We start from the raw sequence: 24,175 nt of genomic DNA, 5'->3' as shown, positions 1-24,175 counted from the left end.
TACCTTTGTTTGCAGGAAAGCTCCAGTTCTTGTTTGGGGTCTCAAAGGCAAAGGATCCCCAGTGCTCATGTTCCCTCACCCTCTCAGAGATGTGCTCGATGCTGGTCCAAGCCCATCATCCTTCACAGAGAGCTGGGGGTTTCCTTTGTACAGAGAGAGCGTGGGACCATCAGGGAGCTCTCAGGAAGACCTGATTTCCTTGCTGTTTTCCTCAAATGGACGGACTCGTCGCTCCCCTCCTGAATCCTTGTTTACATCGTTCCCCTACATTTCTCGAACAGTAGTTGACTAAATCATAGTGCTAAGCAATGAGGTCACTGTGGAAGATGTCATCACTGTGATCCTAAACTCCCTCACTCTTCTACTTGACTACCTTGTTTTCCTGAGCCATGCGGAAAGATGTTCCCACTGCCTCTCAGCAAAACGTAGATGTGAGAACTCTCAAGGGCTATGCCTTAGATAGCAACGACACCAGAATTTCCTTGACAATTATAACTCTAAGAGTTAGAATTTTCCCCTTTTCAATTATAGAAGAATATTTGGGCCAGATTTTCAAAGATTAGTTTAAGTCCCATTTAGGCACAGCAAGTAAATGGCCTGTTTTTTACCTAGAACTTAGAAGTGCAGTGCTGAGCTCTTTGGAAAATCAGGTCATAAATATCACAATGGGAGCTGCTGGAGGCAGATGCCTTCTGACAAACCTTGCCCCAAAACAGCTTCCTGGTCCTATAGAACTGTTCTCTTTTAAAGCTTCTAAAAAAAGCTTGGGAAACAATGTCACCCTGGTAGCATCAGAGACCTGGAGCAGGTGGGGACCACTGAAGTTAATGTTAGATATAGCTGGCATATTTAAGCAAATACGTTTTCTTGCTATGAAAGGATGCACACATTCATCAAAACTGAGGCCAAGCAGATCTGTAGCAGCCATGTAGCCTGGCCTTTTATGGTGAGTACATAAACCATTTCCCAGGTTGGATATAACAAAAGCACCAGCAGCATGAGCTTAAAGTCGCCCGGTATCTAGACACAAGGCAATTTAGGGAAAGGTTAATTAACAAACAATTAATTGTGTTTCTTTCTTATTTAAAGCCATATTGCTCCTTTAGGAAGTCTGTTTGTGGACAAATGTGGTTGCACACAGGCACGTCTGACAGCGAGGAGACTCAGAAGCGTATCCATTGTGCTTGCGTATCCATTGTCCCTCATCCAAAGTTCTCCAACTGTCCTGCAAATATTAATTGATGACTCACATGCCTGGGACACAGGTAAATATCAACCCCCCTATTTTGCAGACAGCTCAACTGTTGCATAACGCCAGTTTATGTCACTGAGAAACTAGAACTGAAAGTCACACAGTTATTTTCTGTTTTAAGCACCATATCCAACTCCCTGCATTATGTAACATTACTTAATGTAATGCAACCATTCTGATCCTGATATTTTACGTGTGTCTGTCCTAAATTCTGCTGCCTTTGGTGATTGTTTGTTCTGCATCTGTAGCTAGGTATTTTGCTTATCTGTTGGAGCTCTCTGTTATCTGGAGGCTTTTGTCATTTGGGGGGAGATCCCCAGTAGCCCTCAGTCCCTACAAAGCGCCATCAAGCCCCGCACACAGGTACTCAAAGGGACTGTCTGGACTCAAACTTTGAGAGCACAACGGGTGTCACTGGGGCAAGCTCTGAATTGGATACTCAGAGTTTAATGGCTTTTAATGGTTGTCCGGATGAACCGACCTGCAACCCAGAAAATAATGATCAAGCCCAGGTGACAAGCAAGTCTACCCAGGTAACAGCACACCTAAGCAATCACTTGATGTTCATTCTCGGTGCTTGACACATAATTTCTCCTTTGGAGAAACCCCATTGATCAGAGGATTTCTAGCTCACCACACCTCCCTGAGGCAGTGGGTGTATTAAACTGCATCTCTAAGAGTGAGAGAAAAGGTGTGATTTCAGGACAGACTGTTGCTGGAGTGACACAATCAGCCATGATACATATTTCAGCTGTGGTGCAATTTCTGCTCTTATATATGGGGGACCGTCTGGTGCTGCTTCATTACTAAAAGGTGCAATGCAGACCAGCTTTAAAATAACGGTGCTGTTTGCACCATGTAGTTCCAGCTTTCATCTCCGAGTTCACCTCCTCCTGTTTGTTTTCTCTTGTTGGCCAAACTTGTGGCAGAGCTCTGCCTGGGTTAACAACGCTGAGTTACAAAGGCTGGGTAGATAAGGAGCAGGAGATGGGTTCTCCGGTGGACACAATATCAATATTACCGTATCAAGGTCAAGAAAGAAGAGATCTCTTTCCCTACCCATCCCTTTTTTTTTTTTTTTTGGAAAAAGAGTGAAACAAGAACACTATTCCTGTCATAACTACAACGTAGCTGGTGACAAGCGATGCCAGAGGCTGTTACTTGAGTGTCTCCCTCCCGTTCCCCCAGGGTGCCATGGAGGATGTCCCAGGGGAATGAACTAGCTTTGACAAGACCGACAGAACACGCAGCCCCAGGAGACACGAGCCCCAGAGGATTCTAGTGGGAAACGCCAGAAAAGGCAGTTTTTGCAGGCATCAGCCTGAGGAGAGCTGTGATTTGCTGCCACCCAACCATCCACCTGCTTCCTTGTCTTGCTGCTGAGAGACGAGGGACAGGACAACCCTCACCTGGCTTCTGCTCCCACACTACACAAGCACGAGATGTGCTATTACCTAACCGGATGAGACACCATGTAGTCTTTACAAACACATCTTCTCAGTATTCGTTGTGCAAGTACCGTGTTCATCCGACTGCAATGGTGAAGCATGAGTTTTGACCCATATCTACCAGTTCAGTGATAGCTCTGCTGGTGCGCGAGGCTAAAATATCATCCTCTGTGCAAGTTACCTTGAGCTTCCGAATGGACCCTCTTCCACCAGGAAAACATGTTGTGTCTGTCCCAGATCTTCCTTCTGCCTAACCTGGTTGTGCTGGAAGACCTAGGAGCAGCCCACAGGTCAGTAGTAGTTAGAAAGGCGGAGGATATACACCGCTTACCATAGGTGCCTCCCTGCCCAGCAGCCGTTGCAGTGCAGCATCTTCTAGGTTCCCAGAAGGACCATTTTATTCTCAGAATGGGTCTTTAACCTTTTTTTTCTTTCTCTTTTTGCAGCCCAGAAGGGGAAACACTAGCCTCGCTGATAGAGCAGCGTGTTTCGTGGAGTGAAAAGCCAGCCGTACCGAGGAACATAAGCTCAAGAAGGAACTCTGCTCAAACTAATGCCCTATTGTGAGATAAATTTTTCTTTTAGCGATGAATCAACATAATAATCCATCTGTAACATTAGATGCGTCTGCTTGTATTACAGCAAAGGGCCATCTGCCCATCTGCATATATGTTCAAAATGCTGCCGGGACAGCCACGATGGTCTCTTAATGAAAGGCAGGCAGCAATTAGTACTTAAGTGAAATCATGCCCATGCGGTTCTGAACCCTCATTTGTCCTTCCCACTTAAACGCAACAAGTGTTTGCCACTTTTTTTTGTTTGTTTTTATCCTAGTAATTTCTTTTGAAGGTCAGTTGTTGGGGGTGGGGGGGGGCATGAACACGTTCCAATTCCTGCAACAGCAGGAGCCAAGTGAAGTTGTAATCGACATATGTCCGCTGTGAGCTGGGCAGCCCTGAATTAGGAGGGCAAACTGCTCATCGTTTCCAAAATACCCACCTGCTCGGGGGGCCCGGCTGCAGCAAAGCCATCGACGACGTGGTTCCATCTGTCTGATAAACAGGCTGCAGATTTGCTGCGAGCTGAATCGTTTTGCCTCTATTTACTTCCTTTCTTTCCTCTCGTCTTCCCCCCCCTCCTAATTGGAGCTCCCTTGAAAGGTGCAGACATCCACAAAAACAACGCAGCACAATGAGGCCAGCGCTGACGTTTTGTTAAACTGCTTCAACTGAAATCCAGGCCGCGCTTAGGCTAGGCAGGTGGAAAGGAGACAGACCTTGTCAGCCCCACGCCGCATCGGGGACGGGGAGAGAAGCCTTGAGCCGTGCCGTTTGCTGACGTCGCCTCCCGACAGCAAAAGCTTTGCCTTCTGCCCAAAAGCAACGCAGTAGAGTCTAACCTGGTGGAAAGACCCTCTGTCAGGGCCATCCCGCCAGCACACGCTGTTACCCTACCTTAAGGTGCGCTAAACAGTTAGCAGCGTCAGTGACATTAAAAACATTAAGCAAGCTATGAACCCGCACCGAAAACCCGTTTCAAGTACACGGTGCTTTCGTTCTAAAAGCAGCAGCCACGATGCTGAGGGTGCTCTAACACATGGGATCAGGGTCCTCCCGCTGGGCCTCCAGAAAACCGGGTGCAAGAAGGCACCTGATGCACTGCGGACCAGCTCCCCACCACCGCGCAGCAGGAGGGCGGTGCTGAGCTGGAGGCGCGGACGTGAGCCTGGGGAGCCCTAAAGTCCCTCCGCAGCTCTGCCGCCGGCTCCCTCAGCAGTTACAAGGTCCTGGCTCGAGCAAGGCACTCATGCACTGACCCTGGCGTGGAGATCGCACCCCAGAGTTAGGTACAAGGAAGCGGTGGCAGTTGTGTGCGTTGACATTGTTGCGCGGGAGAAGCAATCAAGAAAGTCGAGTCTTTTGGAGGAAGTCATCCGTTACTGTCCACAGCCAGGAATCACAACAGTGCTCCTGTTGCTGGTAAAATAAGAGGAATATTTCTTCTCCTACTTCAGAAAAAGTGATGGCTGAATTACTCCCAGTCTGGCAAGCACAGACGGCTGCACGCAGTGTCTAGGCCGGAATATATTACGGTCATCATTCGTTTTCCTCATTTAGTCACTTAACCTCATTAAGGAAACGCTGGATTTCTTTTCTAATCAGGCCTCCCATCTCACTTACAAAAAGGAGGAAAAAAAAAGAGAGAGAAAAATGTGATTGTGATTTTTAAATACATTTTTACCAAAAACATTGAACACCTTTTACCAGACAGTAAAGTCATCCTCGGAAAGCACCTTATTTTGCTAATAGCCTGGAATATCTCTATAGGAATCAGTCAAATATTTAGACGGGCTGCTTGCAAAAAGCATTAAAATTAGATGGCAAAAACCATTCACAGGAATTAACACCAAGAGAAATGCAGATTTTCCAGCAAAGGAATGACAAATGGTGAACGGATCAGTGTTCAAGCACCTGATGGGTCAAAAAGCACCTCCCTTCTCTAGGGAAGGAGACCTCCTCCACACAGACAACAGGGCCCTGTGCCACCCACGTGGCGGGCTGCTCCCAGCAGCGACCCCAAGCAGCAGATGGAGAGGGCTGAGAGGATCTGAAAGATGCACTCAGGCGTTTTGGAGGGGAAGGATGCTGGAGGACATTGCTCCCCACACACCTAAAAGTGCCTTTACGCAGCCCCTGTTGCTGCCAAGCGCAGTAAGTCTCCCACAGGCTACACCTCTCAAGCTCGGTTTGAAGTCTTGAAAAGCTCTGCTCTTCCATGTATTTTATCCGCCATCCGCTGTTTTCCTTTGGCTTTAGAGACCAGTCTACAAACCCACCCGTCCGAGACAGCCTTGCCCCTCCACAAACATTTATTTGTGGCAAGCACAGCTTCCTGCTCAGCCCCCAGCCGCCCTCGCTGCCTCCCCAACCCTCCCGTCGAGACCACCCCCACCTCGGCCCAACGACACAGTTAAACATTTGAGACACCGACATTTACGGGACTAATTGCGGCTCAAAGTTTGCACGGGTGGATTGCAACAACGGTCTGAAGTCGCAGCCTCTGAAACGGGCTGCGGCCGGATGAATTACCATTTCGATTTGTGCCAGCCCTGCTCCCACCTCTGCCTGAAGGAAGGAGGTGTCCCCGTGCCGGGAAGTCCTGCCGCCGTCACCTCGGCTGCTCCGGGGGCAGAGCATCCCGGCCTTCCTGGACCAAGGTCCCTGCAGGGCTCCACAGCAGCAGGCACGCTTTCCAGGAATCTTTTTTTTTTTTCCCCTTCCCTTTCCTGCTCCCCGAGTCGTGAGTTTCGCCACGACGCGGACATGCTTGCAAGGTGCAGCGGGTCCCCCTCCCGCGTGCAGCTCCAGGGAGGCCGTGCCGCCGGAGCAGTCCCCGGCGCCGACGGTGCCGTCGTGGTGCCTGGTGCCAGGGCTGCTCCCCGCCGCCCCGCTCCCTCGCGGTGCCCCGACAGGCGTCTCTGCACATTAGAAACCCTGTTTCAGAGCTCAGCCCTACCACACGTCGTCTCACGCTGGAAATGTCCGTGTCGGCCTTCGGGCCTTGGCGGAAGCAAGCTGCTGCAGATGCGCTGTAACCTGCCCAGTGATCCCCCCGAAAGGGCAACAACAGGAAAACCTGGGGCTTTCCACCCCGTTGCTGAACTAATCCAAAGTCAGGGGAATGAGGCCCGAGGTGCACGAACCCACGAAACCCCAGTGCACCAAGGAGACGGCTTAAAACAGCAGGGAATGGAGCAAAGACGGGGGGGGGGGGGGATCAGCCACTTTTCCGGGCACCGAAGCTGAAGCCCGACCGCTTGTTGCAACAACATCTCAGTTTTTTTTAATCTCTCTGCACCCGATTTCAAACCAAACCTTGGAATAGGAAGCTGAAGGTCGGCTGGAGGAGGAAGAGGGGTCTGGCCGGGGGGGAGTTACTCAGACACCTTTGCGAAGGCCACTTCTCCTGACCTGGGGCGGGGGGTCCAGCATTTTTTCCCCCCGCCTCTTTGAACAGCTTCAAGCTTTCGTGCATGCCGAAAGGTAAGGTTGAGGCTGGCGAACGGCAAGCCTCTTCCCCGGGCGCCGCCGCGGGACGAGAGCGCTGAAGCCCAGCTGGCTCCCTGCCTGGGCGCCCCATTTGCATGACTATCGCCGGGGCGGGCGGCCGGGGCAGCCGAACAGCTGGCCATTGGCAAAATGGATTATATCGCCCCATTGTGCCGCTGTCTGCCTCGCCGCCTCCCCCCCCACCCCGAGCCCGAGCCCGACCCCGCGCGCCCGCTTCCCCTCGGCTGGAGGGCGGCGAGGCCGCTGGCGCCGCTGAAGGCTCAGCCGGCCTCCAGCGACGCGATCTGCTCGTGGCGCTGGCTGTACAAGCTGCCCCGGGTGAAGCGAATGGAAACAGGTCGATCAGGACGGAGCCCTTACGGCGAGGGAAGTTTAAAGGAAGGTGTGAAAATGAGGGCTGATGGTACCCTTTGCAAGTGAATTTCGGGAAGGGGTGTAATGCTGGACACCGGAGTGTGTGAAAACACAGCATGAGACCGATCAGCTAGGAGGGGAGGGGAAAAAGAAAACCCCAAATAAAAAAAACCTTTAGCAGTCAGTCTTTTCCTGCCTGAGAGCTGCTGGGGTCAATGCTACTGTTCCTAACAGCTCTTCATATGCCGGAAAGATATAAACCTGAAGGAGTTCAAGGTCTAGATGGCTTCAAGCTATTCTGCGCAGCCACAAACGAGACTTACATCCCAAACCCTTTGCTGCTTACGGGTTAAATCACATTGTTTCCTGAAGAGCTATGCTTTTAGGAAATTATTCTCGGCAAGAACTCAAGGAGGCTGAGATACAAAGACTATCCCCTGCCATTCCCGCTAGCCCTGACTAAGCTAGACTGATACAAACGCCTTCCTTTAGAAGAAATATATTTTTCAGGCTACAAAAACTACTGCATATGACAACACCCCTGACATTGTGCCACAGGCTTTCTGGTCTAAATAATGATCTCCACTATTGGACTTTTCCTGTTCAAATTTCTCTGGTTTTGTTGATTTTTGTGTGGTTTTTCTCTGTGCTTCTGTCCCCGTTTTCCTCATTTACCCTACACAGACTCCAATGTAATGACATTTGAAATCAGAACGTTTGCCATTAGGTGTTAGGTGTATGTGAATGCCTATTCAGACAAATTGGACAGTCTCACCCTGTCCTAGATGACAGAGAAGAGCTCTAAGATCAGGCTGCCCAGCATTTTCCATAACAAGATCCTGTTTTCAGATGTGTTTCCAGCTGGCTTTAACGTTGCCTACTGAAAGGCAGGTGTTCAGGCTGAAGTTTTTCCATGAAGTTTCTCAGATATTTACTTCAAGCTGATTTCTTTCATTTGTAAATATGTATGTGTGTGTGTGTGTGTATAAATAGATAGATATAGATAGATGGATATAGATATATACCTCAGCATTCTTCATACAAAGACGACGAAAAAATATTGTTTTGACCAATTTAAAAAAAAAAAAAAAGGACTTCTTAATCATTTAGCTAAGAAGGCTGAACATCTATAGGGACTTAATTTTGGCAGAGTTCATGTGATCGCCACCAAGCTAATGTCAGAAATGCGCATTTGTGGTTCCTGTGAAGCTTCATCCAAATTTGACCTTGCTTTAAGGGGCTGGAATAAACATCAGTTTGTACATAGTACCTTGCGATCCGAGTCGAGCAGCTCAGCTCTGAAAACATTTCACTTGCGCTGGGCTAGCGACCCCAGCACCAGGCTGCTGCTTGGATATTTCCCCTCTGGTGGATCCGTATTATTAGACAATAAGCAAAGCAAGTAGTAGGCTGTTAGCCCGCAGTAAATGACTCTGCTTTGGATCCGAGATCCCAGCGCTGCTGCTGATCAAATCTGCAGAAATCAGTATATTCTCTCGTTCATATCTTTTTTTAGTGTCAGAGCTGTAATGTATCACTTTACATTTTAAACATCTGTGTTAAAGAGATGAAAATTGCTAAGTCTTTCAGAATTAGCAAATAAGAAATGTAAGGGTGCTTTTCTAATTTTAAATCGCTCTGATGCACTTTTCTGCATTATGCAAGATTTTCCATTCATACAACTACACGCTCCATCTGCCGCAGGAAGAGGTCTCGTTCGGTGCGTGGAACGAACCATTCGAAGGATGAAGCAGGGTCACACAGCAAAATCAGGTCACTGTATGCTGGCCTGCAGCCTCGTTAACTGCAAAAAAGCAAAAGCTGCAAGTAACCCAGAGCCACCCTGCATCCCTCTCTTCCCAGAGCTTTCTTTTTCTGCTCGAGAAGTATGTGAGAATGGGTTTTGAGGAAGGCCTGTCCGCCTGAGATTGGTGTGGTCGGCAGTGCTGAATTTTGATGAGCAATCCCATTGCTACTGCACACACACCACGTGCATGGGCTAGCGCTGACTTTTTCATTGCTGCAGGCATCTAACCCTGAGCCACAGCTCTGGGGTTCCCCAGAAACCCATTCAGACAGTGCTTGAGAAATCCCAGCCTGACACATGGCGGCCACAGCAAGGGATGGAGCAAGGAAGGGAAAAAGCAGAAAGGGGGGCAGCTACGACAGTTGAAGGTCACCCCGGCCTAGCTAGCTGTCCTGGAAGAATTCTCTTACTCCATAGTACTCCTGGGAGGAGTCTAGCTGAGCCTGGTTTGGAAAGTGAGATGCAAAAGTTTTGAATATCTAACAGAACAGCCCTCACTTTCAATTTATATCCTCACTCATATCGGGCAAGCGTTACCAGAATCAGGTCATTGCATGTCTTTATCCAGACTGAGACATCATGAAGCATTTAATCTTATGGTTTAGTTTTTGTTTTACCAGTATAAGAATAAAATGCCGCTTTAAGGAAGTTTTAAACTTGTCTCCATACTGTTCATGCAATATTTTCTGGAATCAAATCACTCACGGGACAGACCTCCAAGTAATTTTGCAATAGCAAAAAGCACACGCAAGCAGTGCTGCTAATGGTTGCAAGAAGCTGCAGATAGTGAATGCACCCTTATTTTTCCCTAGTAAATACCAGCTTTCAGTGTATGTGTGATTATCATGCTGACCAGATGGCGGTGGGAGCAATAGCTTGGATAAAGTTAATTACACACAAACCGCAAAACAACCGATGTCAAAATTCACTTTGAAAACACACCAGGATGGGCTGCTCAGCATACGGTAGCAGTGCTCCTCTAAAACTGTAATTTTTGCATTGAACAGCTAGCAAGCTCTACCAAGGGGTCCAAGAATAAGCAGCCACAGCGGCAGCGTCCCAGATCCCGGCTATCTGAGGCCAGTGCATTTGTAACGCTGAGGAGAAGGCACATGGAAACGTGGTGGAAACAGCAGCTTTCAGCTTCTGAACCAGGCAGCATGAGCACGTGGCAAGACGTGCCACCAACCCAGCCAGCTCATCTCCTGCAAGAGCAAGGCAGAAGACCAGAAGAAAACACCCCAGGGAATCAGCTGAGCTGCCCTGGATAATCCCTAATGAAACTATGAGTACTCCTGTGCAAGTCCACTGTGCAAGCACGAACATCTATACTTGGGTACCCGTAACGGTGTTTTGAAAATTAACACTGTACAGTGTGCAACATGCACATACTGAACAGAGTAAGAGAAACTATTTGGGGGATACGTGCCAATCACTGACAAAGACTTTGTTAAACTGGTATGTTATCAGAGGTTTCAGCAGAAACTAGCTTCATACCCAACAGCTAATCAATGTCTTTATCTGCAATTCAAAAGTAAACGCAACCTCGCTAAGGACAGATTTGGCTGTGATTAGTAGAGAGGTAAATAGCAAGGATTAGGTAGTCAAGCAAGATTTGGATTGCTTGGTGAACCTGGCCCACCCTGCCAGAATAGCCCTGCATACATCTAAATATGGATTTATGCACTTCAGAAAGGTAATTATTGGCCAAACCAGCAACACAGTGGCCTGCCTGCTGGCAAGTGGCAACTCTGAAGAGGGTCACAGTTAACAGAGAGCTCAGCAGGAGCTCCTGCTGCTGTTCCAGAACTAGAAAAGTTATTACGATCCTTAAATATAGGAACATCAAGTCAGACAAGATGGGGACTAAAGGAGTGCAGTTACTCAGGTATTTATCACCATCGTACAAAGGATTGCCACAAGCCATCCAGGAATGCCTTGTCTCTGGAAAACAAGCAGCCATCTGAAGTGCTCTCCCATTCTAGTTCATTCAGTGCTTGGCATTTCACTCACCCCAGTTTGTCTTTTTCTACACAACCAAGTGAAAAATATCCCTTTCTATATATTTTAGGAAAGGAAAGGCAAGGGAAAGGCGAGTACAGTCGAGGAGACCAGAAACTGAAATATTTAATGATTGCTCATTACTAAACGATTTCACGAGGTCAAGATTCATAAGGAGATCCAGCAAATACCTTTTTCCATGACTGCCTAGTCTGAAGTTATCTCATCTAGATCTCATTCTGAGCAATAGGGGTAGCAAGCATTCGCTAGCTATTCTTTCCAGTGCCAGATTCACTAATCCCCCTGGTTTCTTCAGTAGGGAGTTGTATTCAGTATGGAAATTGTGCCCCCAGGATGCTCCCATCATATTCCTGCATACCAGGCACTCTAACTTCATCGCTGCAGCAGAGAGAAAATCAACTATTTACTGAGTTACACCTGGGAACATGCAGTTAAGAGTTTACCCTGTATATCATCAGGACACGTCTTCTGCCTGTTTCTCACCCAGCTGATAGCTGATAGCTTGCTTGCTGGGGCTTCCACAGGAAGCAAAAAAACAGCCTCCCTTTAGAGTAAGGAAAGGACATCACATATGATAGCTCTTTTAGGCTTTTTTGCCCTGGCACAGGCACCCCACATCCAACGCACCTACGGTCTGCAGCTGATGCCCGCCAAGGTGCCAACACTTCTCCCAATACAGGGAGACCTGCAGCAGTTGCTGTCTCTACTGCTTTTCAGAGGGCTTACAGTTCTCTCTCGTCATTCAGAGTTATATTTCATCTCTAGGAATCTGTTCTCTCCTGAACCTTTTCGAAGTCTAGCTCTACACTGCCCCTCCGATGTCACTCCATCTTCATTTGTGGAAGAGCTACCATCTCTTCATGCATCTTGTCCGTGATTCCCTTCCCTTATTTTTATATTAGGCCTTTGGAGAAACTTTCACTCATTCTAGCCACAATTTAAGCTCAGTCTACCATGTAATTTCAAACTCACATTCTTTCATTGCTGCCTCATGGTTTCCCACATTTTCAGGATGCCAGTCATGCTGCTTTCCACTGGACACTGCAGTCATAAGGGCAGCATCTCAAGTACTCATGGGTACTCCTGTGAAACACAGGATTATCTCATGTGTCTTGCCAAATATAATCCCATTCATAAAGCCTAGCCTGAAGCTTGCTTTTCTTCTAAGAGCCAGACTATCTCCCAGATCCCTTTGCTGACAGAATGCTGAACAGCTGCTCCGCCCCCCCCCCCCCCCGATTTGTGTAGTTTAACCCTATCTACATTTAGCACCTGACTGAAAAGGATCCAGTCTTTCCCCACCATCTCCTGTCTGTCACACTGTTCCTACAAGCTGCCAAGATTATTTTGAATTTAATGCTATCTTATCTTTCACATCTCTCCAGCTTCCTGTTGACTACAAATTTAACATGCATGCTACTTTGTTATCCAGGTTGTTAATAAAAATGAAAGATAAGTGACCTAGAATAACTCTCACACAACCTCACGTCTTCTGTTTTGACACTAGGTGCAAGACAGAAGGAAACCACTCCCAGATCAGAGATGCTTGCAGACTAGTTCAGCCCAATGCTAAATATAATTCAGTCTCTAAAACCATGTTTTCCATTTTTGAAAACAGCCTTGTATACTTGCCTAAAGCAGCCACTACGGACGGATTCCATCCTATAATTGACTGTAACAAAGATGCCAAGACTGTCATCTAAAAATCTCTTTTGGGGCAGGTCTTCATGTCTTGTGCATGATGCAAAGCCAAAACCTCCCCACGTGAAACAAGTTTTAATCAGTGATTCCTTTTACTTTTGGTTCTCACATGGGATTGTATCAGGGTCTGTAGATAAAGTGCACAGATTCCTTTCAGCAGATTTCTTCATTTGCCAGCGTTACTGCACAGCTGTTCAACTACTTATTTTTCTGCTCACCCACCAAGAAGCTAAACTAGATAATTATTACTTCATACTTTCCTGAAACTTGTTCTTCATTATCTAAAACCGCTCCTCCTTCCACCTCCTCCTACACCATGAAAAGGCTATTTAGAGTTTTAACAGCCAGCTACCAGGAGGAGATTAGACTTCTGTGTTACTATAAGCAGACACACCTACCTTAACTTGGAAACCCCTTCCTGGCCGATGCATCTTCTGGCTTCAGAGCGATTAAAACTAATGCTACAGAAGGGAGCTAGAGAACTTTACCTTTGAGGCTAGGTAATTCCATTCCTCAGAATCACAGCCAGACCATATTTCATAAGTGGAATAAAAATTGTATGGTCTGCCATTCTTGCCTTTGTTCTATCACTGTCATCTTTAACAAAACCTGAACCCGTTATTAAAGGTAAGTATTTTTTTTTTTCTTGACAAAGCACATCTTGCCTCCTTTACTTATGCCCTACGAAGCATTTTCTTCTTTTACTTCTTCCAAGAGCTCATTTTCTTTGGGGGAAAGGAAGAACCAAATGGACTGCTACATCAGCTTTCTCATTCAATGCCGTTACAGCTTTAACAGGAACACTTTCAAACAGGTAGATTAGCTTTTAAGTGATCCCAGCTGCACTAGTGGCCCTCGCTACATCCCTGCATTACAGTTGATTCAGTTTAACTTACCTCTGTTGCTCAATTAAGAATACACAAAGAGGACTGTTGTTCTGCAACGAGTAATTGCAGTCCAGGAGGGAGCTTGGTTGTTCTGTTACCTACCATGTCTGATCACCACGCTAGAGCACGTGGCCCATCTGTCCACATAGGAGACTGGCTGTATCTCATTTGGTACTTCTTGAAACCTAATATTTTTACAGTGTAGAAAGCATTTCTCAGGTGCATACAATTTTTTCTGGTAACTTTGTGCACTTGCATCCCACCACCTGTATACACAAATATTTTCTCCTATGTAGCAGGGAGTAATGAGACACACTCTTAACAGGAACTTCTGAAAGAGCTGAGGTCCCTGCTCCAATAGCAGCTCCTCCATTTACTCATTTAGAAAAAAGGAAAAATCATTCGATTTTTCCTCCACAGCAAGCATCTTCTCTTTCTCCCACACAACATGTATTAACACATCAAGAACCCAACAAGTCTCTTCAGTGCTTTTGTACCTTACTATACATGTAAACCAGTATCTATATATGACCAGCAGCAACAGTGGTCAGACATGCAGTATGAATCAAAAAAAAAAAAAAACCAACAAAAAAGCTACTTAATAACTAAGAGAGCTACCCAGGCTTTTTAACTTTTCTATCAATATTAAGATACATAAGTTGGTTCGGGAATTCAAGGCCAATTCTCATTATGATCAAAGGCCGACCCAAATCACAAGGCAAGAGCTGTGTCATACTTTCCCCCAGCCTTTGTCATATGCCCCAAGATACTCACTTCTCATTTTAGTCACACTGTTTTAAGCTTATTTAAAATAAAATATATTAAAATATTTTAGTTTTATGGCACAAGTTACAGTATGAGCTGGCTCATTTAAGCAGACTAATGTGATGCCATAATTTAAGCTTCCCTATTTCTATGCAATTGAAAATCATTTTTAGATTAATTTCCCCCTTGTAGCTGACTGAACAAAGTATGTATGTGTTGTAATAGTCTGCAGTATTACGTTTGAGATGATTGCAGTGTATGTATTCACACTTTTGGGATCCAGGGCAAGTTAATCCCCAGCTCCCCAAATTAACTTGACTTCACTTTCTTTTCAGATGACCAAAAGTCTGCCCTCCCCCTCCACCCAATCCTACACATACACTGTGATACAGAACCTGCTGCGGACTGTTCATTTCCGTTAGTAAAATTCATAACCAGACACAAATGCAAAGCAAAATGTCATTTTATTTAATTCAAGGACTAGTTTCCTTCTAGTATTGCTGAAGGGATCACCTCCTGGGGAACTGATCATTACAAAGTCCCTGTCTAAAAGTTCAAGTGCTCTTGTACATTCTTTTGAACCACAGAAAACATAATGACCAAGTAGGTGGGCAGCTCCTTGCAGTTTTATCCCACCTAAATTAGCATCGCTTCAGGCTAGAAAACAATTCAAGTAGTAAAATCATGGAAAATGTTAACCTTTAAGGTTACTACCATATTTTGATCAAAGAGTCCTGAATGTATGAAAAGAACATTTGTACATGTTATGAAGTTTTTTCAACCAGACACTGTCAAAGATGGCAGTTAAGTATTTTGGACCAGTTGTCAACCAGATATTTAAGAGTTCTATCTGAAGGTTTACTACCAATTTCATTATGCAATTCACTGTTCACATTAAGCTCTTTAACAAAAGAAACATATACCCGCACCAGAATCACTGTAGACAGATTTAGTTTTATAGAATGCCCTTCTGAAAATTCATTTCAAAATAGAGATGCTTTTTCTCCAGAACTGTAAAAGCCATAAAAATGCAAAATATCTGTTAGGAAATTTTTAATCAAAATTATTCCTTAATGTTCAAAATAACATTTAACCTCCTACTTCTTTTTTTTGTTGTTGTCGTCGTCGTCATACACATACTGATCAATAGACTAAACAGGTAACAATGGTTCACGTTTTTCCCCCACCTGAAACATTTCTTCTAACACAAGCCCAAGATAGGCAATACAGAGATTCAGGGACATGGATTATGCATGGCAAAGGTAATCCTCTATCATTTTAATTTAGAACAACTCTGATTCTAGCACACAATTTTGAGTCTCAGTTGTTTTCAATCTGCTCCAGGTCCAAGTCCCCACAGTCTAGAGGAAAGATGCCCTCTTCAGTGCTCTCACAATCACTTGTGTCCTCATCACTTTCACATACTGCAGCTGCTTTCTTATAATTCCTTGCTTTGAAGCTACCTTGGCATGACCCATGACGCCTCACTTCATCCAGCTGTTCTTTCATTGGACTGGAACCAGGGGTGATGATGTTCATAAGATCATTTGAGTCACATGGGGATGACACAATTGTCTTCATTTGTGTGTCATCATCATCGTCTTCATAATCAAGGGAGCAAAGACTTTTGGAATTTTTTAAAGTCTGCAATTAAAAAAAATACATGCTTATATTAATCATGACTGTACAGGAGGAGCAGAATAAATTCCCTAAATTCTTGAACAAGTTGACAGTGTGTACTCAGAATTAAAGCAGCGTGTTTGTTTAAAGTAATCCTGGAAACAGTATGGGGCATGAAGAAACAAGGAAGTAGGAAGGAAGGGTGTTTACTTACTACACCATCTGTTTTTGCACAGATATTCTGCACATATGAATTCTAGTTCGTGGCATTATTTTCAGTCCCCTGTTTATGCAGAAAAGTCTAAAATTTTAGCTTTAATCAACTAAGTGAGAAACTCCAAGTGTCTGATTTGATGTCTGAGCTTTCTGGCAAATCCGGAACACAGCATCTGGTAACATCATTCGGTTCAAACTGCACTGCACTTCTCGTGAGGAATTTGTTTCTGTTGTCAAGAATTAACTTCAAGTTCCCAAGGGTGTAGCTGCGGAGCCCTCGGGCCTCGCTTCATAGATGGTTAGTCTGTAGCACAGCAACTGGCACGTTTGGATAACCTCAAAGGGGAAAAATCTAAGCTTCCACTGGAAGTGGGTAACTCCAATGCCAAACAGCTTCATTTGTCTTACATTTGGGTACCATTTGGACAGTGATTCAGGAATGTGAGAACTCTAAATCTAAACAAAAAGTACCTTAAAAATAGAGGGGTGCTCAGCTTTATTTAAGCAACGGGAAAAAAGAAAACCTTAATCCACGTGCTACCTCTGCCTCTCAGATACAAGAATAAAATGCCTCTGCTCCCAACATAACCATAAGGGAGCCTTGACTAATTAGAATCCAAAAGAAACACTTAGCAGACAGCAGAAGTTTGATTTATGAATGAGACGCTTCTAAAGTCCACCTCCTATGAGCAGACAGCAAAAGAAGAGGGTGAAGCAGTCAGGGCTTCTCTTGGAGATGATAAGAGCCAAGAGAATGAAAGCGTGGCTATCAAAATCTTACAGGTTAAGTGACTCCAGTCTCACATACACATGGCAATTGTATATTACAAGTGAATCTGCAAGAAACAAGACCAGCCCTCACACTTCCACACCCATTTTCAGCTTTTCCCTCATAATTTGTCATTTCTTCACTTAAGCATTTTACATTTGTTGATATATTCATATGAAATGGGAACACTGCAACATTCACAGTACATTCCACACGTTCTTCCAGAACGCTGGATAATCCTTCTACCACTGCATACTAGCAGTCACATTAGCAGCTTACCAATACCTGTTAAGTGGCTTTTAAATGACATTTCCCACATTCAGAGAACTTAGAAATTAGCCAGCCTTGTCTGCGTACGACTGGATGAAGGAGAGGGAATGAGGAAGAAGAGGTGAAGTGATTTGCCTGACCCCTACGTCAGTGATATATGGAACATTTTTGCAGACAACCCCACAGACTGTCTTGAAGTTCATACAGTTCCTTGGACATGTCCACATCAAATCTACACAGAAAGATTATTCATTTGAGAAAAAAAAAGACTCAAGTAGAGGTGAAAAAGCAAGACAAAAAAGTTGAAAAGCAAAATAAGCACTTGCGACTTCTGGAACTGAGTCGTGGCACAGCTATACTGAGGTGTCAGAAGCAGCACTGGTCAGTGAGGGTGGTTCAACATCAGTGTCTTACCATACCTAAGGCATTGCAACAGTATCTCCAAGTCAGCACCAAATGAAAACATTTCAGTGCAGATTCTTCATTACTGGTCAGAGGTGCCATTTGTTACGCCCATGATGTGCACAGTTCTCTGAAGAATTTTGGTATCATCAGCTACCCTTACGTTAGAATTAACGGACAGTGTTCTCTTATAATATACATTACACAGTTAATAATTCATAGGTTAAAGGCCAGCAGGATCTGAAGGATAATCTAGTTTGCTTGGACAAACATGAACTAGGCTTCCTTCAGGAGTTGATTTTATGGAACTCCAAGACCTGCATCTGGAGATCAACTTTTTGGAAAAAAGTTGGTGATCATAGCTGTATCAGGAAAAATTCACTAAACTCCTTGCTAGCTAGCCTTTGTTAAAGCCCACATCCTATTTTTAATGCGACTATCTTCAACAAAATTGTTAACCTTGAGTAGTCAGAAGGCTTTATCATCAAATTTCTACCCATGAGAAAAATATCAGTTCTGATACACAATACATTCCTGTTTCCACAACACATTTCTACACAGTTCACTTAAATAACGCTGGCACAAGCGTTTGAGCCCCTTTGTATGACTAAGGGGTGTGAATTTCTCTCGTATTTAGTTAAAAGCTAAAAAGCATATTTTGAAGTAGATAGTATTAAATATCTGAATCCTAATTGTACCAGACTGCTTTGAAAAGGACACATTTCCTGTTGTGCATCTCCATGTAGAGGACAATATTTTCAGTCCTTTAAAACTTATAGTAGAGACTGGGAAGGAGAGAGATCAAATAAAGGAAAGCTTTGAAAGTTCTGCTTTCAACGTCTTAGAAAGAAATTCCTAAGTCCCCCTCTAAAATATCTTTTATTCAATTTGCTGCTGGAAATTAATCCAACCACACAGCTGTCTTTCTAGAAGGTTTGTGTACATAAATGGAAAATTGCCTGTTAGCTGTACTGTGCCGAAGCCTCTTGAATGGGAACTTTTAGCTGGGTTCAACACAACAGCAAGCGCATTCAACTGGTTCTTTGTTCACCCACTTGTCACAACCGCACCAAACTAAAAATAGGTGGATTTATTATCTCGCAGCACAATCCCACTTCTTTCACAAGCCAAAGGTAGAAATTGCAATGCATTCAAGCCCTCTAAACAGCAGCTTTACATGTTACACTGGTACAGTACCACACCTTTCAAGCACAATCAGGCTCAGTGGGGAGCCCGGGAGTACTCGCTCAATGGTCCTCGGTTTATAAAGGATGCTGGACTAACAAGACAAAAGAATCTGCAGTTGGCAATGGATAGAACTCAATCAGCTAAAAGTATTCCTTTGTGCAATGGAAAAAAGAAAAAAAAAAAGAAACTTGGTTTTAAAAGAAGTGGGGCGATAAAATGTCTGAATATTAAAGAAAAAAAACTTTGTAGAGAAGACAATGGTGGGGAAGGAAATAAAAGAAATCTCTCTAGACCTTTCCTATACAAAGCAAACAAGAAAGGCCTAAAGTAGCTTGAAAGGAAGCTAATGTCTGCACTCTACCAAACCTCTAGTTCAAAAACCCGCAATACATCACTTTGCGGATATAAAAAGCAATAAAAAGGTGGTTTTTTTGTTTTACTAACAGAACTAGAGCATTTGCTACAGTAGTCATGGGAAAACTGAGTCATTTATGTATGTTAAAACCTAGTGTATGACGGGAGCAGCAGTTCTCGTGCTTCTTCCCCATGCCCCCATCATACACCCATCTTCCCCCCTCAGCTTTGGAAGGGGGTGGAAGACAGAGCTGTGCTGGGAAGGTGCAGCTGCGGCAGCTGGCACTCGGGGCAGGGGTCGACGGGAGCCACCAGAAGCCCAGCGCTAGTCACAGAGTCGAGACAGGCAGCTCCCTGGAGCCGCACGCTTGGAGGAGAGGGAACTGAGCAGACAAATGAGACTAGAGAAAGCCCGACTAGTTATTTGGCTTGCTCTGTCCCACCCTGAGACTTTTGCCTGCCACTGCGCAACACAACGCAAGAGATACTGCTTTAACAGACCTCGTACGTAGGGATCCTTGGCTGTTAAGGTCCTCTAGGGATGCGAAGGAGTGGGTGATGCAGCTTTCCTCACGTGGAGCAGATCCTTCATTTTATTAAGCTAAGAGGGAGACTTAAGGAAGAACTTAACTGAAGAATAAACTTCCACAGAAAACTGGCCCTAAACACCACACTGAGGTACGTTTAGGACATGCTATCGTATGTGTGATGTCACATCCTACCATAAACAGATGTAAACAGAGGAGTGTCACTCCCAATAAACTGAATTTTCTGTTTATGCATCTAATGACTTGTATTATTACCTGTGACAATTCAAACTGCAGACATGCCCAATCCCTGTCATAAATCGCTATAAATCTAAGCTGGTTGTGTACATTAAAATGATTCAATCACATTCCTAATCCCTGCATCTTCTACAATACATACATAGAACAAATGTAAGGAAAGAGTTATGTAACGGCAACAGCAGATTGAAGCTTATTTTACAAAAGAGATCTGTACATTGGCTGATTTTCTATTTGTATACTTAAAGCCTATGAATTGCATTGCTATAAACCTCACTGTGGAATAAGGCTCTTGCCATTTGACTTGTCGTCTCTACTGTCTTGCACAGCACTGAGCATCTTGTGAACATTTCAGTCTTTCGGCTTGGAGAAGCTTGCAGTCAAGAAGAAATGCTGACTCAGTATGAAGTACAGCTGACAGGAGGAAAACAATATAGTATTCTTCATCTATGCCTGGAACTCTCTAATATACTCTAAAGCATTATTCTGAGTTTAGAGTTATAACAAAGTTGCCTGGGAGAGAATTGCTCCCTCCTCAAATGAGGAATCAAAGACTTCAATAGGCATTAAGTTTATAAATTAGAATGCCTAAAAAAAATTTAAACCAAAAACCATTACATATCCGTAAACTAGATATTTGAAATGAAGTCAGAATGTTTCCTTCTATCAAGTCGCAAAGCAAAGTAGTTAACACAAACGTTTCTCTATATATATATTCCATAGAAACAGAATTGAAATCCCTGTCAAATTCCTGATACCTTCATGGATTAAACTTAGCCTTCGTTTGAATTCACTCTGGGGGATGAACATGGCGTCCACTTTTCATAGCTTTAAAGTTCTCATTTTCCTGAAAATGAGACCTATATTTTTGGATTAAAAAAATCTAATTCTTATGTCACTTTTAAGGAATAGGAAGTAGGAAAACTATGGAATCCCAGATAAGAACGTGAAAGAGCAAATATAACCTCTATCATTCTGCTGTGCAATTAGACATTTAACTGTAATAACCACTTTCTGCATCAGAGATAAGATTACCACTGCAGTTTTCATAGCCAGAGAAGGGAAGTCATATTTGGAAAGCCAAGGACCCAGTTAAAAATCAATGCAAGCTGACACACAGCAGTACGGCTATGACTTGAAATGAAAGTTGTTCAGTACTTTGTCTCTGCTATATCTTCAAAGGTAGTTTTAATTTTTTAGATGTAGATGCCCAGGAAGAGAAGTAAACTGACATCAACGTGTTTCACATCAGATGCTGAACAGCATCAGAGTAACAGGCTTTCATCTCCCACTAGCCAGACTGTTCTAGATTTAAACATGCAGTTTTCTGGTGTAGTCTACCAAGAAAGCTGATCTATTTATTGGCCTAGATTTTTATGCTTATATTCTAACTTGTGCCACTGAATCCTTATAAGCTTTGTTTATGAGCTGTAAGAACTGGTGATTTAGTTTAGCTTTTTATTTAGTGCTATTTGAAAAAATTTTGTCCTAAGAGAGAAATACTTAAGTGAAACGCTCAGTTCTCTAGTTATACTCACATACGCCAGAGCTTCTGAAAGACTAATGATGCCAGAGAAAAAGGTAACAAAGATGCTAGAAATAGTTCGCTCTTGTCACCTAAGTCTTCAAAAACTGTTTGTTCACGGCCTCCACAGAATTTCAATTTAACTATGTATTTTTCTATTCCTTCCCCCCAGATCTACAGCGCAGACATACCTGGCTTGTCCACAAGCTAGCACAGGAGGCTCACTTGACAGCACGTTAATGTTTTTGGACCAAACAGCATCACTGTCAATCCAGGAGCCCTAAACAAGGCCCCATGATTCATAATCTCTTGAATGAGGGGCAGGAGACAAGGATATCCAGCATATCAAAAACAAATCGATAGAAACTACCGGAATAGCTTCTTGTAAAGGTCTACAAAAGAGAAACAAATGGACAAAGATGAGAAGGGGGGCGAATAGTTTTCACTGTTTTTCTTGTCACTGGCTTATTTCTAAGTGGTTCACCAGAGCTAACATAAAAATCTGGTGTCTGTCTTGGTCTTTAACCTCTAAAAGACCTGAAAACCTGCAGACAAGTGTAAAAATCTTGACCCCTTCCCCAGAGAAATGAAGTACCACCCTATACCAACTTTTGCTGTCAAATGTAAGATGAGGAAGATAAAAGGAGAGAGTGCTACTTAAGTATAAGCTGCTTTTAGCAATGACCAGGAAGTCCTCAACACAAATCATGTCATGTGTTTCTATTTCTTATGAAATAGAAAGCAAGAGCACTTGGGGGGAAAAAAAAAAAAAACACACACACACACTTATGAAGAGGACTTAGGAAAAAGTGACTTTTTTGTTAAGAGGAAAGAGTGAAGGAGATCTAGGCAATCAGGTGTTCGAATGAAATTAAATTACCTTAACTGTGAGTTTGTGATTTAAACTCTAGGCTTGTGTTACATGGTTCTGTGCTTACTAGATCATTACCACTACCACGCATACCTAATTGTCATGCTAAATGCTCTACCACTTCACTAGTACCCCACAAGAGAGAAGTTGAGCCAAATTGTTGAGTTGTTGCAGAGATGCAACAACTTTGCTTCCGAGAGGTTTGCACGGCTGCAAGCAATTCTACAGTCCTAGACAGCACCAAGAGCAGACACATCAGGAACATCTGGACAGACTTTTGGGCAATGGCTCACCATGGACACATGGCAAGAGAAGCACAGACACCATGCAAGATGTGTGCAAACAAGTATACGCTGGCATTTAACAGCGCTCGAGTTCCTCGCATCCGTTAGTTCAGCAATCCACCATTTTACGGTGTTTGCCTCCCTTATTTCTTCATATATGGAGCTGAGGCAAAGAAAGACCAAGTACCTTGCCTGTGGTTAAAGAGGAGAGCTGATAGAGCAGGGGAATTAAACAATATTCAGTTAACACGCTAGCAGCCAGGCAACCACTCCTTACAATCAAGTTAGTCCCCCACATTTAGAAAGAATGGTGCCTATAACAAAGCTTTAAAAATACTGGATTTCTAATAAACTTCACTTTTAAAGTTATACGTACCATTTAAACTGCCATAATACCTACGAACTGGTCAGGTACTATGCAAAGAGTCAGGGAAGGACAGCATCCATCCTAAGAGACTGCAGGCCATGCAAATTGATTACCTACACTGGCTAGGGGGCTTTAGGGCCAGATTCACATGCAGCAGCCTTCAGAATAGTACAACAGCCTACTTGTTTAGCTGGGAAACTTTATAAGACTCAATTAAATCGTATCTATCACTTTTGTTGCATTTCATCTTGCGAAAGGCACTGCATTCAAAGTGGCCATGTGCGAAGTTGCAAGCATGGCAGATCTCAAGTACAGCAGGATTAAAACTGCCGTGGATTCTGTTCTACACCCTATTTCCTCCCTCCTCCCTCCCAAAGACATAAGAAGTGATCCATGACAGGCATTCCACATACGAAGCCAAATTTTACATTCAAATTCTACATTCAAATCAGATATTTTATTAGCATCTTGTTCTTAGAGTTGCTTGCAAAGATCATGCAAAGAACTGAGGAAAAAACTCATAGGCCCATCAAATCTCTCAGCTAACCTTCCTTGTCCTTATTGTGCACACGGGCTCAGCTAAAATTCTGTGTTAAGTAACATACATAAGACACTAAGCAATTTAAGCTAATTAAAGTATAGTTTGAGCATCTCAGTCTAAAAGGTGTTTCTCTATACTGAATCTAAGTAGACAAAAACACTACCACCATTTTACATTTGTTTCTTTCAACACAGGTTTTGGTCAGTTATGGTAGTTTAGTATAGGAGTAACAGACACTTGTGGAAAATGCTAAACCCCTGGTACCTGAGTTTCCTGCAAGTCCAGGACTATATTCATCATAGGGGTTAGGATTTTTCTTTAAGATGAAAATTGGAAGCTAAGTGAGATAATGCAATACTTAGGGTAATACAGTAAAGAATATGATTCGATAGCGATTCAATAGCAGTTCACAAAGAGGGTGAACATATATGACAGTTTTTCCTTTATACATAACCCAGGCCAATGTTAAACCGCATTTTAAAAGTTTAAAGTGTGGAATTCTAATCAAGATGTTGGTACCTTACCTTCTCCAATTCTTTGGATTTGTGAACTGCAACCTCTTACACTTACTGTTTCAATAAGCACAAACCACGCAACTTCTTATTGTGGGAATATGTGGAATTACATTACAAAACCATTAGGCCTACTTATTTCATATGCTTGTAATTAAGTGAAAA

At 43.8% G+C, this 24,175-nt stretch overlaps 1 protein-coding gene across 4 annotated transcripts in view; it reads right to left on the bottom strand.

Moving 5' to 3' along the window:
* Positions 1-14,751: 14,751 nt before the first annotated feature.
* Positions 14,752-24,175, bottom strand: part of FAM53A (family with sequence similarity 53 member A) — a 71,852-nt gene continuing 62,428 nt past the window's right edge. For all 4 annotated transcript variants that reach the window (XM_068943597.1, XM_068943596.1, XM_068943598.1 and 1 more), the window contains one exon: positions 14,752-15,950. In XM_068943597.1, the coding sequence (XP_068799698.1) occupies positions 15,627-15,950 (324 nt within the window). In that variant the 3' untranslated portion in view covers positions 14,752-15,626. The remainder of the gene's footprint in view (positions 15,951-24,175) is intronic.

This window comes from Struthio camelus, chromosome 4 (assembly GCF_040807025.1).
Source record: "Struthio camelus isolate bStrCam1 chromosome 4, bStrCam1.hap1, whole genome shotgun sequence".
NCBI lineage: Eukaryota > Metazoa > Chordata > Aves > Struthioniformes > Struthionidae > Struthio > Struthio camelus.
Note: the sequence above shows the minus strand (reverse complement) of the source record. Positions and strands in the feature narration are given on the sequence as shown.